The 14,824-nt window shown below is 38.2% G+C and overlaps 2 protein-coding genes across 2 annotated transcripts; both read left to right on the forward strand.

The window, feature by feature from the left end:
* The first annotated feature begins 70 nt into the window (after window positions 1–70).
* lgi1b (leucine-rich, glioma inactivated 1b) lies at window positions 71–7,315 on the forward strand. Its single transcript, XM_035406432.1, has 8 exons — window positions 71–899; window positions 1,210–1,281; window positions 3,087–3,158; window positions 3,248–3,319; window positions 4,734–4,805; window positions 5,046–5,215; window positions 5,499–5,663; window positions 5,987–7,315. The coding sequence occupies exons 1-8, from the start codon at window positions 709–711 to the stop codon at window positions 6,802–6,804; spliced, it is 1,632 nt and encodes a 543-aa protein (XP_035262323.1). The 5' UTR covers window positions 71–708; the 3' UTR covers window positions 6,805–7,315.
* A 316-nt stretch (window positions 7,316–7,631) lies between these two features.
* Window positions 7,632–13,823, forward strand: slc35g1 (solute carrier family 35 member G1). The gene is made up of 3 exons (XM_035406433.1): window positions 7,632–8,355; window positions 10,886–11,066; window positions 11,308–13,823. The coding sequence occupies exons 1-3, from the start codon at window positions 8,037–8,039 to the stop codon at window positions 12,086–12,088; spliced, it is 1,281 nt and encodes a 426-aa protein (XP_035262324.1). The 5' UTR covers window positions 7,632–8,036; the 3' UTR covers window positions 12,089–13,823.
* Window positions 13,824–14,824: the final 1,001 nt, after the last annotated feature.

The raw sequence follows: 14,824 nt of genomic DNA on the forward strand, positions 1-14,824 counted from the left end.
TAAGGTAGTTATCAGTATGCGACTTGGTATAGCCCTAATGTCCCGTGGAACTGCCTTTGAAAACCGCCCCTCATAAATATTTCCCCATACAGCTCATTCACGGGTTCATTCTTTCCCACTTACATAAATTAAACCATTGGACAGGATCCATCAAATAAAAGGTGCATTTTCTTCAGAGAATACAGACATTTCCCCTGGCTTGCCAAGAGCTGCGTAGAGCATTGTTTTTTAAAACATTGTACAGTCTGTAAGCTCTCGAATGTATTTGAAGAAAAATAGCCTGTTCTGCTGAATAACTGATCGATTTGGCGAGATTAAAAATCGGGGGCTTTTTCTTGACTAAATCGACCACCTGCCTCCTTCGACAACAATAGCAAAAGCTGTTCCGAAAAGACATTGACGAGGTTGGCTATTTTTGGTTTTGATTGCACTCATCTTTTCGGCTTGCGGATTGCCTTCCTTCCCAAGCGTTTTCTGTAGCAACGGCGCCTTGCAGAACGAATCGTTTGGATCGACGCTTTTCTACAAGGGCGTCTGCTCAGCGCAATTCGTTCCACGGCAGCGGCAGACTCAAACATAGACAAGAACATTAGAGAAACGGCTGATTTGGCCTAGAGGCGACAAATCAGACAAACATTTGCGAAGAAGAAAGCGATTCATGTGCAGGGATATTCGACGAGCTGGCTGCAACCAGATTGTGTCAAAAGGATGGGATATGTCAACAAAACCGTCAAAAGATACACGTTCTTGTTTTGGATTGCCTATCTAGTGCTTCTTGTTGAGGGTAAGAGAGCGAAGCAACCCAGGTGCCCATCATCTTGTACGTGCACCAAAGATAATGCCCTGTGTGAAAACATAAGGACGGTTCCTCGCAGCTTTCCTCCAGATGTCGTCTCACTGTAAGTGATTATGTTTACGTGTGTAAATTGACAAATATCTGTCTGGCTGTTTGGCAAAATAGCCTCAGTATGCATTTATATACAGTGCCAAGATTAAACACATTCATGGTGTTTTTTTTCTGTGATGTCTACTTCATATCTGTATGATATCTGGTAGCTATTAGAATATTTAAATGCAAATTTAAGTGATCATTTTTGTGCTGTGATATTTAATGTTTACTATAAGCTGAACGTTTACAGTGTTGCAAAACCACAGTTATGAATGCGGTTTTGTTGCTTGCTCACGGCGGTGGTACTTTTTCCTTTAAAGATCTTTTGTAAAATCTGGATTCAACGAAATAGCAGAATCAAGCTTCTCACATACGCCGGCCCTCCAGCTTCTGTGAGTTTCTTTTCATTATTTTCATTTTGTAAGACTGTGGTCTTTGTCACATGCATTAAAGCTATATATTCCTCCGTTTTAAGATCGCCATATTTAAGTGGACAAAGGTTTGCAGTGACAGGCTCAACATTGGGACCTGAGCGTCTTACAGTGTTGTCTGTCTTGCGCTGAGCGTTTTACCTCTAATATGAAGGGGGATCTCCAAAGACACCAAAGCGCTGTATTTTCATTAGTTTACAGGGAGGCATTTAATTTCTATTGTCTGACTTTACAATGTTACAATGTAACGCATTGTGTTACCAGATAAACATAGTAGGCTACATAAAGTAACGGTTGTTTATGGGCCTGCTTTTTTAGCAGGTGCAAATTAAATATTGGAGAGAATTGGCAATATTTTGTGTCTGCTTATTACTGTACTTATTATTTAATTTTCTAATTTTCTCTCTGTCATTCAAAAAAGTCACTGCAGCCAGCTATATAATAATAAACTCAGACAACAATAGCATCAAAACATTCGAGCCTATGTAGGCTATGTGCGGCTTGCTCTGATATTATTACTTTTCGCTGCGACCTCACAGACATCAGCGCTTCGCAGAATACCTTTGTCTCGTCTTCATCCTAGAAAATAAGCGAGTTTATACGTGTGATAACTAGCTTACGCTTTTGAGCTGTGGTCGGGCATGACGGGGTAGCGGGACAATTACATTGTTACAATTGAGCCATTTTTGGCAACTCGTGAAGGCAAATACATGCCCATAATATGCTGCTAATGTGTTAACCCAGTGGAAATTTTTGGAAGAATTCATTAGATAACCATTATTAATGCACTAGAGAGTCCATAAAATGCGCTGGATACATGTTACAACTTTATGAAACCTCACATACCCAGTTAAGAATATTTAGTATTTAATTCTTATTTTGATGATGCCCCGTTAGTTCTTAATTTCATTACTGTTTCCACTATTTTAATTAGAATTCCTTTCTCTCAAATTTCCCACTGTTACATACTATATGCTACAGTTCATTACCAAACGGAGCACACATTTATTTCCCAAATATTGCAGGGTAGTTATGCATAATTCATCTTCATGCTTCTTTCGCATCACGCCTTGTACGGACTCATATATTAATAAGCAGACTCGTCAATGGAACACTGAGACAGAAAAAAAAACCCGACAGCGCTTAGTTTGTATGGAGCACTGTGAAAATTCAACAAAAGGATTTGTTGAACAAAAGGAATTGTTGAATTGCAATGCTCCATCGTTTTCATTGAACCCCAAAGATCAGCTTACATTTATAAAGAGGTTTATCAGTAATCAAACAATGATCGCCTGTGATTTGAAAGTTTGACTTATTAATTCAATTACAGCGAGAGTTGAATCAGCTACACAATATTGTTTATCTTTGGCACTGAAATATTGTTTTATCACTATACTCAAGTTACAGTATATGGTGTCCAACAGTCTCCAGTTATAGTAACACAAACTTGGGAAAGCTACTGTAACTGTGGCAATAATCAGTTATACTCTATTTATAGTCAGCCTTTAGTCTTTTGCATCCTTGGTGGGTTTTTGTGTGTGAACGCCCAGTTCCTATGCTGATTATGTCAAAATCTTTACCAGACAATTGTTCTAGAGAAAAGCAATATTTTAATGACTTAAGAATCAAGTGGTTCATTTCAGCTTGGAAAATTTTTGGAACAAAACTGTTGTTATATGGTATATTTTGTGGCTGTTTGATGTTCTAATTTTATAGTTTATGCCATTTCAAATGCCTGCATTGTAAACTCTCCTTTCTCCTTGTAGCTTGTTCACAGCCAATACATTTGATTCTATTAACGATGATGCTTTCCTCGGTCTACCCCATCTGGAATATCTGTGAGTCACATTAATTTCTGCGTAAGTGATAAAGTAGATCAATTGTTTTAGTAGTAAAATCTTACCCTTATAATTATTGGCTTTTGCAGGTTTATCGAGAACAACAAAATCAAGTCCATATCACCATATGCTTTCAGAGGGTTAAAATCCCTGATACACTTGTAAGTATTACTTTTTTGTTTGTTTGTTTGTTTGTTTGTTTTGCTGACTGTGTAGTTCAGTAATACAGATCCAGTTTGTTTATTTCTCTCTGTGTCCTACTACATTTCCTGCTCTACATATCAACAAAATACATTAACGTAACTACTGTGCTGAATTCTTGTGTAAGGGTTCAATTTGAAGAGCATCTTACAATCTAGTTTTTTTGGATCTGCTCCCTTTTCACTTGATGTTTTTCATTGAAATATTTGGGACCTATCCTGGTAGAATTAGGTGCTACCATTGCTTGTTATCAACCCAATTTGATCTGTGGATTACTGAAAGGGCCATATGACTCATCTCCTGGCAATACTGAAAGGGAAGTGCTGTATGACAGATGGACAGCCTGTATTCAATTTTCTACACAAGCTGGCACTGGACCTGCAGCTTTGGGCTGAAGTCAGCCTTGTTTTATTGAGCCACGCATATTCCCAAAGCAAATGCTCAGTTTAGTGACACATAACCGACACCATAGAGACACCCACCAACACCGTAAACAAAGAACCTCAATTCCAGCCATTATTGAAATACTGTTTTATAGCTGTGCCATTATAACACGCCCCAATACATGCCAGATAATATTACCCAAAAGCCGCTCTCTTGAAAGCTATAGACTTTGCCAGGCAAATAAGTGAATAATAAAAGCTCTACAAATATGAAAATAGACTGAAATGAAAATGTAATCTCCCTTTATCTTATAAAAATAACCCCCCAAGTATATCATATACTCAACGGTTGCTTTTAATGATTAAGTCAAATCAAGTAATAATACTGTATATCTTCTTATATCTGCTTACATGCATATTTGTATACTTGCATTCAAGTTCAAGTTCAAAGTTAAGTTTATTCAGCAGTTTTAACCTCCATAGCCTGATTTCAGTGATGCGCATTCCTAATGATGTGGCTAACTAATAATGAAGATTCATGCAAATCCACCCTACATACACAGGGAGAACAAAAACCATAATTTGAATAATCAGTGCCAGTAACTGGCAGTACAGTTCTACATTCAACGCTGTCTAACCTTATATCACCCTCAGTCGAACATCCCAGGCATATTATTCCTAACAATAAATTGAAAGGCACAATTTAGGTAGCCACATCAGCATTACCATATGTGATTAATATGTAGTTCATTTTGTGACGAAAAGGTTGGCTCACAATTTCTAAATTAATTGTTGTGGTTTCAAGGCAATGCAGTGAATCACATTGGTCAAATAATTGAACAACTTTATCACTATAGACCACAAACATGGGCAACTTTAGATGCAAGTCTATTAACAAATAATCACATTCAAAGACAGTTTCAATGTATGAATGGGCATTTATTACTGACTTCATATATAGTCTAACCCCTGATTCTTTCTGACCTACCAGGAGCCTGGCCAACAATAACCTGCAGACACTACCAAAAGATGTTTTCAAGGGAATGGATGCTTTAACAAAAGTGTAGGTTTCTTTTTGTTTGCTTTACATGCATAATTATCTTGAATCTAATTTAAATATTGTATATATATGCTCTTAGTCAGTTTCAATAATTTAGTTAATTAAAACATATTTTTTCAGATGAACATTTAACATTGCATTGTGTTGTCATGTACCTATGAGAGCCATCCCCCTTCACATGCATGTCCATATAATATACAGTAGGATGGCTATATGAGATGAATGTATTTATAATTTATGCAGGGATCTCAGAGGCAACATCTTCACGTGTGACTGCAAACTGAAGTGGCTGGTGGATTGGATGTATAACACCAATGCAACTGTGGATCAGATTGACTGCAACGGGCCTCCACTGTACCAAGGGAAGAAAATCAATGACCTCGTGCCACAGTCATTTGACTGCATAACAACAGGTAACACCAAATTGCTCATTTATCATTTGTTTAAAAAAAAACCAACAAAAAAAAAACATGTATCTGTGTATACTCTGTTTAATCAAAGCCAGCAGTAGCAATTCTTTCTAATTTCATTGGATTGCAAATTATGTTGGAATGCGTATTGTCAAGTTCAAGATTTAAACTGTATGCATCAGCATAACAAAAGATAATATGCAGTAAGAAAATATAAGCCTTCCTGATTAATTCACTTCTGTTTATTTTGAAGAGACTGACCATATTTGTACTTTTGTTTCAACAGAATTTGCCGCGTATCAGTCTCTAAAATTTGAGTCCATTTCCGTGGAGTCTTTTTCTTTTGGCAATGATCAATATATCGTGTTTGCCCAGCCCTTCGTTGGAACTTGCAGCTTCCTGGAATGGGATCATGTTGAAATGGTCTTCCGAAATTATGACAACATTGACAGTGAGTACATCGCTTAAGTGACTGAAGGTTGAAGGTTCAAAGTCGAAGGTTGCAGTTATTGGCTGCGACCACTAGATGGTGGCACATATTTAGAACAATCCATTTTGTACTGGTAAACGTAGTTTTGTTTAAAAAAAGGCTCAAATTAGTTTCTGTAATGCTTTATGTATTTGAACAATTTTAACAAAACGGGTTAAAGTTCTCAATAATGAAAATATTTCCTCTCAGCATTTCACAAATGTAGACATTCTTTGCATGAATTCCTTAACCTCATTTGTTTCCCTTATTTGTTTGTTTGTTTGTTTGCTGGTTTATTCTCACAGGTACATCCACCGTAGTTTGCAAACCCTTGGTCATTGACAACCAGCTGTTTATTATAGTGGCCCAGCTCTTTGGCGGCTCTCACATCTACAAGCGGGACATGTCAGCAAATAAGTTCATCAAGATCCAGGACATCGACATCCTGAAAATACGGAAGCCCAACGACGTGGAGATTTTCCGCATCGACGGAGAGTCCTACTTCGTCATCGCCGACAGCTCCAAGGCGGGCTCCACCACCGTGTACAAGTGGAACGGGAACGGCTTCTACTCGCACCAGTCCCTCCACCCGTGGTACCGCGACACGGACGTGGAGTACCTGGAGATCGCAAACAAGCCCCACCTGATCCTGTCCAGCAGCTCCCAGCGGCCCGTCATTTACCAGTGGAGCAAGAGCCAGAAGCTGTTCGACCGCCGCACGGACATCCCCGAGATGGAGGACGTGTACGCCGTCAAGCACTTCCGGGTCAAGGCCGAGCTCTACATCTGCATGACCCGCTTCATCGGCGACTCCAAGGTGATGCGCTGGGACGGCTCCATGTTCACCGAGATGCAGACCGTGCCCTCGCGCGGCTCCATGGTCTTCCAGCCCTTCTCCGTCGACAGCTGGCAGTACGCGATCCTCGGAAGTGACTACTCCCTGACGCAGGTCTATCGCTGGGAGGCCAAGAGGAATCAATTTGTCCACTTCCAGGAACTGAACATTCAGGCACCAAGGGCATTCTCCCTCGTTTCCATTGACAAGCGTGAGTTCTTGCTCGCTTCCAGCTTTAAAGGGAAAACTCAGATTTATGAACACCTCATGATTGACCTGAGCAATTGATAGACTGTGGACAAGGCATGTGTTGGAAAGCCACCCTGGATGGACTTGGACTTGTTGTAAGACTATATGCATGATAAAGCCCATTAATAATACTTCCAGATGAATGCCTTGCTAGAAATATCCATCTTTTTCTTTTTGTCATCATATACAGTACTACAGCGCTTTTTAAATATTCTTTTTTTTTAAGCCATTGTTAATGTATTTTCTGCGACTACAAGTCGTACACACACTTTTGCAATCACATCTGTTATTGACAAGGGGGGGGGGAATAATAAAATGTACTTTTTAACCTATTTATTAACCTGAAGCAGAAAACAGCCAAATAAAATGTTTACATTTTTCTGTCTTTGCCGTTGTGAGAAAAATATTTGTAAATGATGCTTTTGTAAATAAAAGAGGGACCACGCCAGAGAGAAATCTTTCATATGGAGATTGATTAAAATTTAAATCACCTAAAATATTTGTAATTTAATAATTTAACATGTTGCAGTGCAGAATTAGATGTTGTTGTTAGTGTGTATGTGGGGAGGGAAGGGTTGGGGAAAATAGCATTTTGGCAAGTTTTATTTTTATTGTTGCTTGTTTGTATTAAATAGTACTAATAAATAAACTTCAATATAAGAACTGGTTCTCTAGTTTTTGCCTGCAGAATCTGTAAGCTAGGCATTATGAAGGTGAATATGTAGACTACCTGTATAAGCAATGTTGTTACATGGACAAATAACAGAATTTGCGTGAAAATATTTTTTTATTGTAATACATGTATAATGTCGATATGAACACTGGAATTTGTTGTGGATGAACTAAAATTATCTTTATTCTGACCTCACTGACCCTATTACCTTGTCGCAATCGTTGCAATTAAAATAGCCAAAATAGCCACAGTATGCTATTACTTCATACGTCGACATTTCTCACGTTTATAGCCAAGAGGTTACAAATATGAATCTTTGTTCCAATATGAACACGTTGTCTACAATTATTCTAGAGTCGCTTGTTGATCATTCAAGGAGAACAACTTGTGCAATGTTATGGTTGTCCAGCCTTCGATTACCATAGTTCAGCGGTTCAGTGAACGTCGCTCTCGTTTTCCCCTAGCGGTAAAGCCAAGGAACAGCGTTAGAGAGTGTAAACTATGTTCCAAGGTTACTTATTAAACTTCATTCACTTCTCTTCAGGGAACTGTGGAGGAGACCTCCTCCTCAAGGCATGCTCACCTCTTGCATCTGAAAATGGGTGATTTCAGCAACAGGACAGCAACCGTAGGTGATGACGGTGTCATATCAGTTGTCCCTCGAAGGGAGGACGTCGGACGCGACGTTTTGAGTACAGTTGACAATGAGAAAGAAGAAGATGATGAACGAACAACTGAAAGGATTCATCTTCAAAGTATGGATAACTGTCACGTACCTGACGATGGAGGCGATTCAATGATACGACGGACCACCAGCAAACCTAACCCCACTCCCCACAAGCGACTATGTTTGGCCATGTGTTGCGGAGAAAGTAATCCCAACACTGCGGGCACCGGGGAGACCTCATTGCCGAAAGGTACAGTTGCAGTGCTACTTCCTGCTAACGTTATTTTTATGTATAAATTGTCACTTCATTTAAACTATCAGATTAGCTAAAGTAGTTCTTATTTAAGACCCAAGGTTAATACTATACAGAAGCGCTATTGTCACTATAACTTGACAAACTTCAGAAGCTGTTTAACAGTCGGAGCCAGTGACCTTTTTGCCGAAGATGTTATGTAAAGCACCGTAATAACTAACGTTTATGGTAGCTAACATCCCTGATAATTACGTAAGTCACGAGTACTTCCTATTAGTTTCTTTCTCTATGACCCAAATCAACACTGTGTAATATATTTTAAAAAAAGGTTAGCCTAGGACTAATTATAAAAACGTGATTTCATGTAACGCGATCAGCTACCTAATGTAATAGGATTAATTTGACCAGTTCGACCAGGTCGGCGTGGTACCCTGTGCTTCCGTTGCATGACTCTGCATTTATCATTGTCACCAGTTGCTCGTAAGTGTAAAGTAAATGAAGATATACGTGTAGACATAATTATTATAGACATTTAGTGATACTACTACTACTAGCCTACTATTACTACTACTAATAATAATAATAACAATAATAATAATAATAAATAATAACAATGCCTATTATTATTATTGTTATTATTATTATTATTATTATTATTATTATTATTGCGTAAACTGTGATGAGAGCTCTAAAAACATTAGTACAAAGAATAACCTGGCTGTTGTGGCTACTGACAACTCAAAATGAATTTTATAGGGCCTACTCTATGTTAGTTATGTCTTTTCCAATGTTCACATCATCATGACGTGTAGTTTCAGAAGGTGTTGAGTTTAGTAGAAATTCGGAGGAATTCAATGACTCGAGAGCTGAGGAAGAAAGAGGGATATGCAGGATTAGGGGTTACTCACCCTAGCCTCCCACTTGCCCAACCAATCAGAAAATGAGAAAAATAAAGTTTTAAACTACATTATTTCACGACTGTCAAAATGTCAATCTAATTAGAAAAGTAAACTGTAAGGTTGGACCATGTACCAATTTTCTGTCACTCCATTAGTACAAAATCAGTCTTACGAGGGCGTTGTTGAAGACATTTAGGCTACATAAATGGAAAGTGTGTTTATGATTTAGGCTTACATTTCTCTTTGTTAAAGTTAGAACCTGTTAGAAAAAAATCCATTGGTCTGTCAGTTCTTTAATTTGTCTCGTTGTCTGCTCTTATCAATGCTTAAATCTAAATTGATGCGTGATGCCTGCTAGTTACATTTGAAATGAAAGTTCAACTGACATTTGAAAATTACCACCATGTCCTTGCATTCTAGAACTGCCTCTGTCCTACAGTTAAATAGGCCTAAAAAGAACACTTCCCTCATCCAAATAACCAATGTAAATTACAATTATTTTTTAAATGTTTCTCAGCCACCCACCCTCACAAGAAAAAAACAAAATAATAATTATTGAGTGACTGGATAAAAATGCTGCAACACAAAATGGAATACCAAAAGTAAAACAATGTTGTATTACTATTCGCACCACAGTGAATTTACTATTGAGGTAAGCAACCAAAAAAGAAAAATAGTTATTGTGCATTCAAAATTGTGGGTATTGTTCAGTCAGTTTTACGGTAACCGTGGACATTGTTATATGAAGAACAAACGGACCTGGCTGGTAGTTGAAACATTACACCGGCAGGTACACATTTATACAGGTAGTGAACAAAAAAATGAGAAAACCCTGGGTAAATGAGAGATAACAATGTATGTACACTGTTGGTTTAAGTTTAAGTACACTTTACTCGTGTTTTAATACTCTGTTTTTAGTGAAATTTAAGTTTCACTTATGTAAATACCTTAAAAGACACAAGGTAAGAATGAAATTGTCAGAAGTTAAAAGAATCTTTCACTTCACAGGAAAGCGACCTAACTTTTGGAGTTCGTAAAAAGGCATATTTAACAATATAAACAGGAAAACAAAGTCTTTCCATTTTCCAACAAGTCAAGTAAAATTGAGCTAGTTTGGACAGAAAGGTCAAGGAGCAGCAACCCAGAAATGCAGCACATCTGTGGAAACTATTACAGCAGTGTTGGTGTTAGCTGTCAGAACCATGACTGCCCTTCTAGGAAACAAATGCCATGAATATGCTCAGCAGGTTATTACTGCAAATGGTGGCTATTTCGATGAATATTTAGATAATTTCTTTTTCTAATTTGAAAAAATGTAAGCATACTAAAACTTTGACTGGTAGTGTATACCCTTACAGAAACGAAATATATTGCACTATATTACAAATGTGTAAATAAATCTACTTTTTGGAAAATGTTTCACAGCAGTGTAATATTGCTAGGCTATATCTTAAAGGAGTGATGATTTGTATATTTGCCATTATATTTTGAAGTGTTGCAGTTATATTGGTAATTTATGTATTTAAATATACTTTGAAATATATTCAGGTTCCATAAGAGTATTTCCAAACCAAATGAATAAAATCCTCATTGGCTAAAATCTGACCGGTTTGTCTTTTATTTTTCAGCTCCAGAAAAGAAACCAGCTTGTGCCGGCCTTGGCATCGTATATGCTCTACTGTCATCAGTTTTCTTTTCCATTTTGGCTCTTCTTGTGAAGAAAATAGATGGGGTACATGCTGTGGAAATAAGTGCAATACGCTGCTTCTTCCAGATGGTCTTTGTACTACCTGCGTTGATTTATTATGAGTAAGTTCCCAACATTTTTCCTTTTTTTCTTTGTACAAGTTCTTTTCATTATCTAAAGTTCACTGCTGTCCAGGAGAGAAGCAACTGTAGTGTGGAATAGAACTGGGAAAAGTTTCCAAAGATGCATTGTTCCTCCTTGCCAGTGTTAATATAGATTTTTTTCTTCCCCTGTGTATAAATGGTGCAGTCATTTCTGCCACTTGTGCTTAATTCCACATTTTGTAAAAAATTTGACTCGCAGAACTGGGTTCCTTGGACCAAGAGGCCAGCGATTTTTTTTGTTTTTGCGAGGGTTGCTGGGCTCGAATGCCATGATCCTGCTGTACTACGCTGTGCAGCAGATGCCCCTGGCCGACGCGACGGTGATCGTTTTCAGCAACCCGGTGTTCACCTCCTTGCTGGCATGGATGTTCCTCAAGGAGAAGTGCACCGTCTGGGATTTCCTCTTCACCATTTTCACGCTCACGGGTGTCATACTGATAGCCAGGCCGCCGTTCCTCTTCGGCTCCCGGGTCTCGGGGATAGAGGGCGAGTACACCAACCACATCAAGGGCACCATCGCCGCGTGCGGTGCCGCCTTCTGCGCCGCCTGCACCATGGTGGTGCTCCGGAAGATGGGCAAGAACGTCCACTACTACCTGTCCGTCTGGTACTACGCGGTCATGGGCCTCATCGAGAGCATCGTCGCCATGCTGGTCATCGGCGAGTGGACCCTGCCCTTCTGCGGCAGGGACCGCTGGTTCCTCATGTCCATCGGGGTCCTGGGGATCATCGGGCAGACGTTCCTCACCAAAGCCCTTCAGCTGGAGAAGGCGGGGCCCGTGGCCTTAATGCGGACCATGGACGTGGTGATGGCCTTTATGCTCCAGTTCCTCTTCCTCAGCCAGTACCCGACGTGGTGGAGCCTGGGCGGGGCCCTGTGCATCATCTGCAGCACGAGCGGGGTGGCCCTGAGGAAATGGTTCAACAGCGCCAAGAAGAACAGACGGAACGGGCGCAATTGCACACAGAGTAATATATAATCAAACATGTCATCGCTCACGTGGTATGAAAGGAACTAGCAGTCCTAGAGAGGACAGCATTTTAATTTTCATCACATATATACAGTACAGAATTTATTTTCATTCTGTCAACCAAAGAAACACCATATAGTAACAATATTCTGGAAGTACAATGGTAAATGAAGTCTGCTTATTTCTATGGAAACGCACAACATTCTGAAATTCCTCTGTTACACTGTAGGTTCCATGCTACTTGAAGCACACTTTATTACGCTGGCCAACGTCCCAGTGGAGCTTAAGCTTTAGCAGAGAGTAAGCTGTTGAACTTCACCAAAAAATCACCAAAATGAATAACTGGACAACGCTAGGTTTAGGTTTTGGGTTTTGTTTTCCAAATGAAGCTTTAAACCTTTCGATGTCAGTGCATCAGTGATATTTGGAAAACATAAGAATGGTGTAGTGTATATACTTCACACATTGTGTAGAAACCAGCCATGAAAATTTGGGAAAAGGGAAGAAGATATCAGTTAAAATTTTATTTCAAGATTCAAAGGTAGGCAAGAGTTATTCCACTTTAACATTTTTTCCTTGGGTTAAATTTTTTTTTTCCTCATGAATATATCCAGTATGTTTAATGTTTATATGGGCATGAAGTATTTAACAGCACTAGGCCAGATGTTTTATTTGATAAGTACACTGTAACCATTCTCATTTTCTGTTAGGAAAAGCTAATTAAGCATAATTGCACTTGCTGTCTTTTATTATATTTTTTGTACATTTTTTGTCATTCTTTGTACTGTATGTCTCCCAGTTTCAAATGCCATCTTACAGAATAATGTTTCTGGGTGGCACTGGGATCTTGTGACTGGTTTTTCTGTTTTGGTCTATTTTTTAAATTATTTTATTTATTAATTCTCTAGTACTGGTTTTAGCTCCCACTGTGGGAATATGGTATTTTGCCTTAATTACACACTGCTGAAGATGGATTATGAAATCTTTCCTGCAGCATGTAATTAAGCTAAAGGAGTATATTCCCACTGTGGGAATGTGTTGTTTTGCCTTAATTACATGCTGCAGAAGATGGATTATAAAATTGGTCTGTTTTTTATTATACAGGAAATGTCCTTCATAACTTCATGGTGATTTCACAATGAGAAAGATGCAAACTTTTGTCTAATTTTCTTCATTGAAGAGTAATATATTAGTTCTTAGTGTGATTTGATTTCTCATATTACCTCGTCACTGTTTGCTTAGGTGTCACATATTGCTTGGGCAACATGTAACCAAGGGCTTTTTAAATGTCTGAGTAAACAGAGATGAACACAACATGAAAGTCATGAAACAGTTATGCAGTAATAGATTTTACTGGATTTATATCCTTCATAATATATGTATTTACGCAAATAATTATTTCTAAAAGGAAAGACTGGATAGAGATTTTTATACATCTGTATTCACAACTGTGGGTGCTCCTATCCTTTTTATAAAGTATCAATAATGTGTTATTTTAATGTGTTACAATTGTTTCTCTCTTAGAAATATAAATCCACCCATCATCTGGGCACCCATATAATTTTAAGTAATTTTACAAGTATTGCAAATGTGTAGTATTTTGTAAGCATAATTGTGCAATTATTTATACTGTACTGTTCAAAGATATATTTTGGATTATAAGAAATTTCATGAAGAAACATAAAGATAATTGTGTATTTTCTTTATGATGTCTACTCCCCAACATTAAATATGTTCAATACTACAGCTGTGTTTTCATCACTGTCATCCTTATCATTAAAGTTTTTATGTATGTTGAAGATGATAACAGTTGCCTAATAGCAGAAACAATTATTATTATATAATAATAATAATAATAATAATAATAATAATAATAATATGGATTTTGTGGACTGGTAGTTGTGGCAGCCTTCATAAAGATATTTGCCTAAGGTTGAAGGTTGAAGGTTGAGGCCAGTCCCAACCTCCAAACATTGACCCCTGTTGCTTTTTTGAGCCGTACATTGATAAGAGCACACATTCACGGTAGTTTTCCTACAGTCAAAAATAGGTCTGTAAACTGTGACTACTGTGTGGGTTCCTAGCTAACACTAATCCAGCTGAAGGTGAGGAAATCTAAATTGGAACTTCACAGACAGGAGAAAATGCAGGTTTTGATGTAGACATCACTGATGGAGTCTATTGAGCCTTGTCGGCATTTTCACTGTGTGAGCTACTTTTCAGAGAAAAAGATTGATCTGACTCAGAGAAAAAAAGTTACCCTGAATCAATAGGAAGTTTTACATTATTTAAAATCTACATGTTAAAATTATTGTTACACACTACTGCAAACTGACATGCACAATGTTGCTTCTTGCTTTAGTATATGGGACAAAAACTAAAAATTTCATTTTTGGATTCCTAGTCTTTGGCTTTTCTGGCCATTCATTTGAAAAAATATTTAAATAACTTAAAGATGAAAATACAGCGCCATTTTCGAGTAGGAAACCCAGCTGTAACAGAGCTCCACCGCTTCATCCTCAGTGGAATGTAAATCTTTCCAACAGTACAGAATGCAAATTAAGTCCATGAGCCTGAATAAATGTTATCAAAAAGTAAAATGAGCCTGCCGCAGAACTGTGGACTCCTGTAGCTGAAACAGATTAAAGGTGTTTTGTTTTCTACAAAATCCGGTGAGTCAGGTCATGTGGTTGTATGCTCGCGCTTTAGAGACGTGGTGCCATGTAAGAGGCCATTGTCTTTCTT

The sequence above is a fragment of the Anguilla anguilla genome, chromosome 2 (assembly GCF_013347855.1).
Source record: "Anguilla anguilla isolate fAngAng1 chromosome 2, fAngAng1.pri, whole genome shotgun sequence".
Lineage (NCBI taxonomy): Eukaryota > Metazoa > Chordata > Actinopteri > Anguilliformes > Anguillidae > Anguilla > Anguilla anguilla.

What these genes read in the sequence shown, in the direction of transcription:
- slc35g1 (XM_035406433.1), top strand. Translation starts at nt 8,037, where the DNA reads ATGGGTGATTTCAGCAACAGGACAGCAACCGTAGGTGATGACGGTGTC. An exon ending in GGAGACCTCATTGCCGAAAG is followed by an intron (nt 8,356 to 10,885) that starts GTACAGTTGCAG and finishes TTTATTTTTCAG; the next exon opens with CTCCAGAAAAGAAACCAGCT. An exon ending in CCTGCGTTGATTTATTATGA is followed by an intron (nt 11,067 to 11,307) that starts GTAAGTTCCCAA and finishes TTTGACTCGCAG; the next exon opens with AACTGGGTTCCTTGGACCAA.
- lgi1b (XM_035406432.1), top strand. Translation starts at nt 709, where the DNA reads ATGGGATATGTCAACAAAACCGTCAAAAGATACACGTTCTTGTTTTGG. An exon ending in ATGGATGCTTTAACAAAAGT is followed by an intron (nt 4,806 to 5,045) that starts GTAGGTTTCTTT and finishes TAATTTATGCAG; the next exon opens with GGATCTCAGAGGCAACATCT. An exon ending in AAATTATGACAACATTGACA is followed by an intron (nt 5,664 to 5,986) that starts GTGAGTACATCG and finishes TTATTCTCACAG; the next exon opens with GTACATCCACCGTAGTTTGC.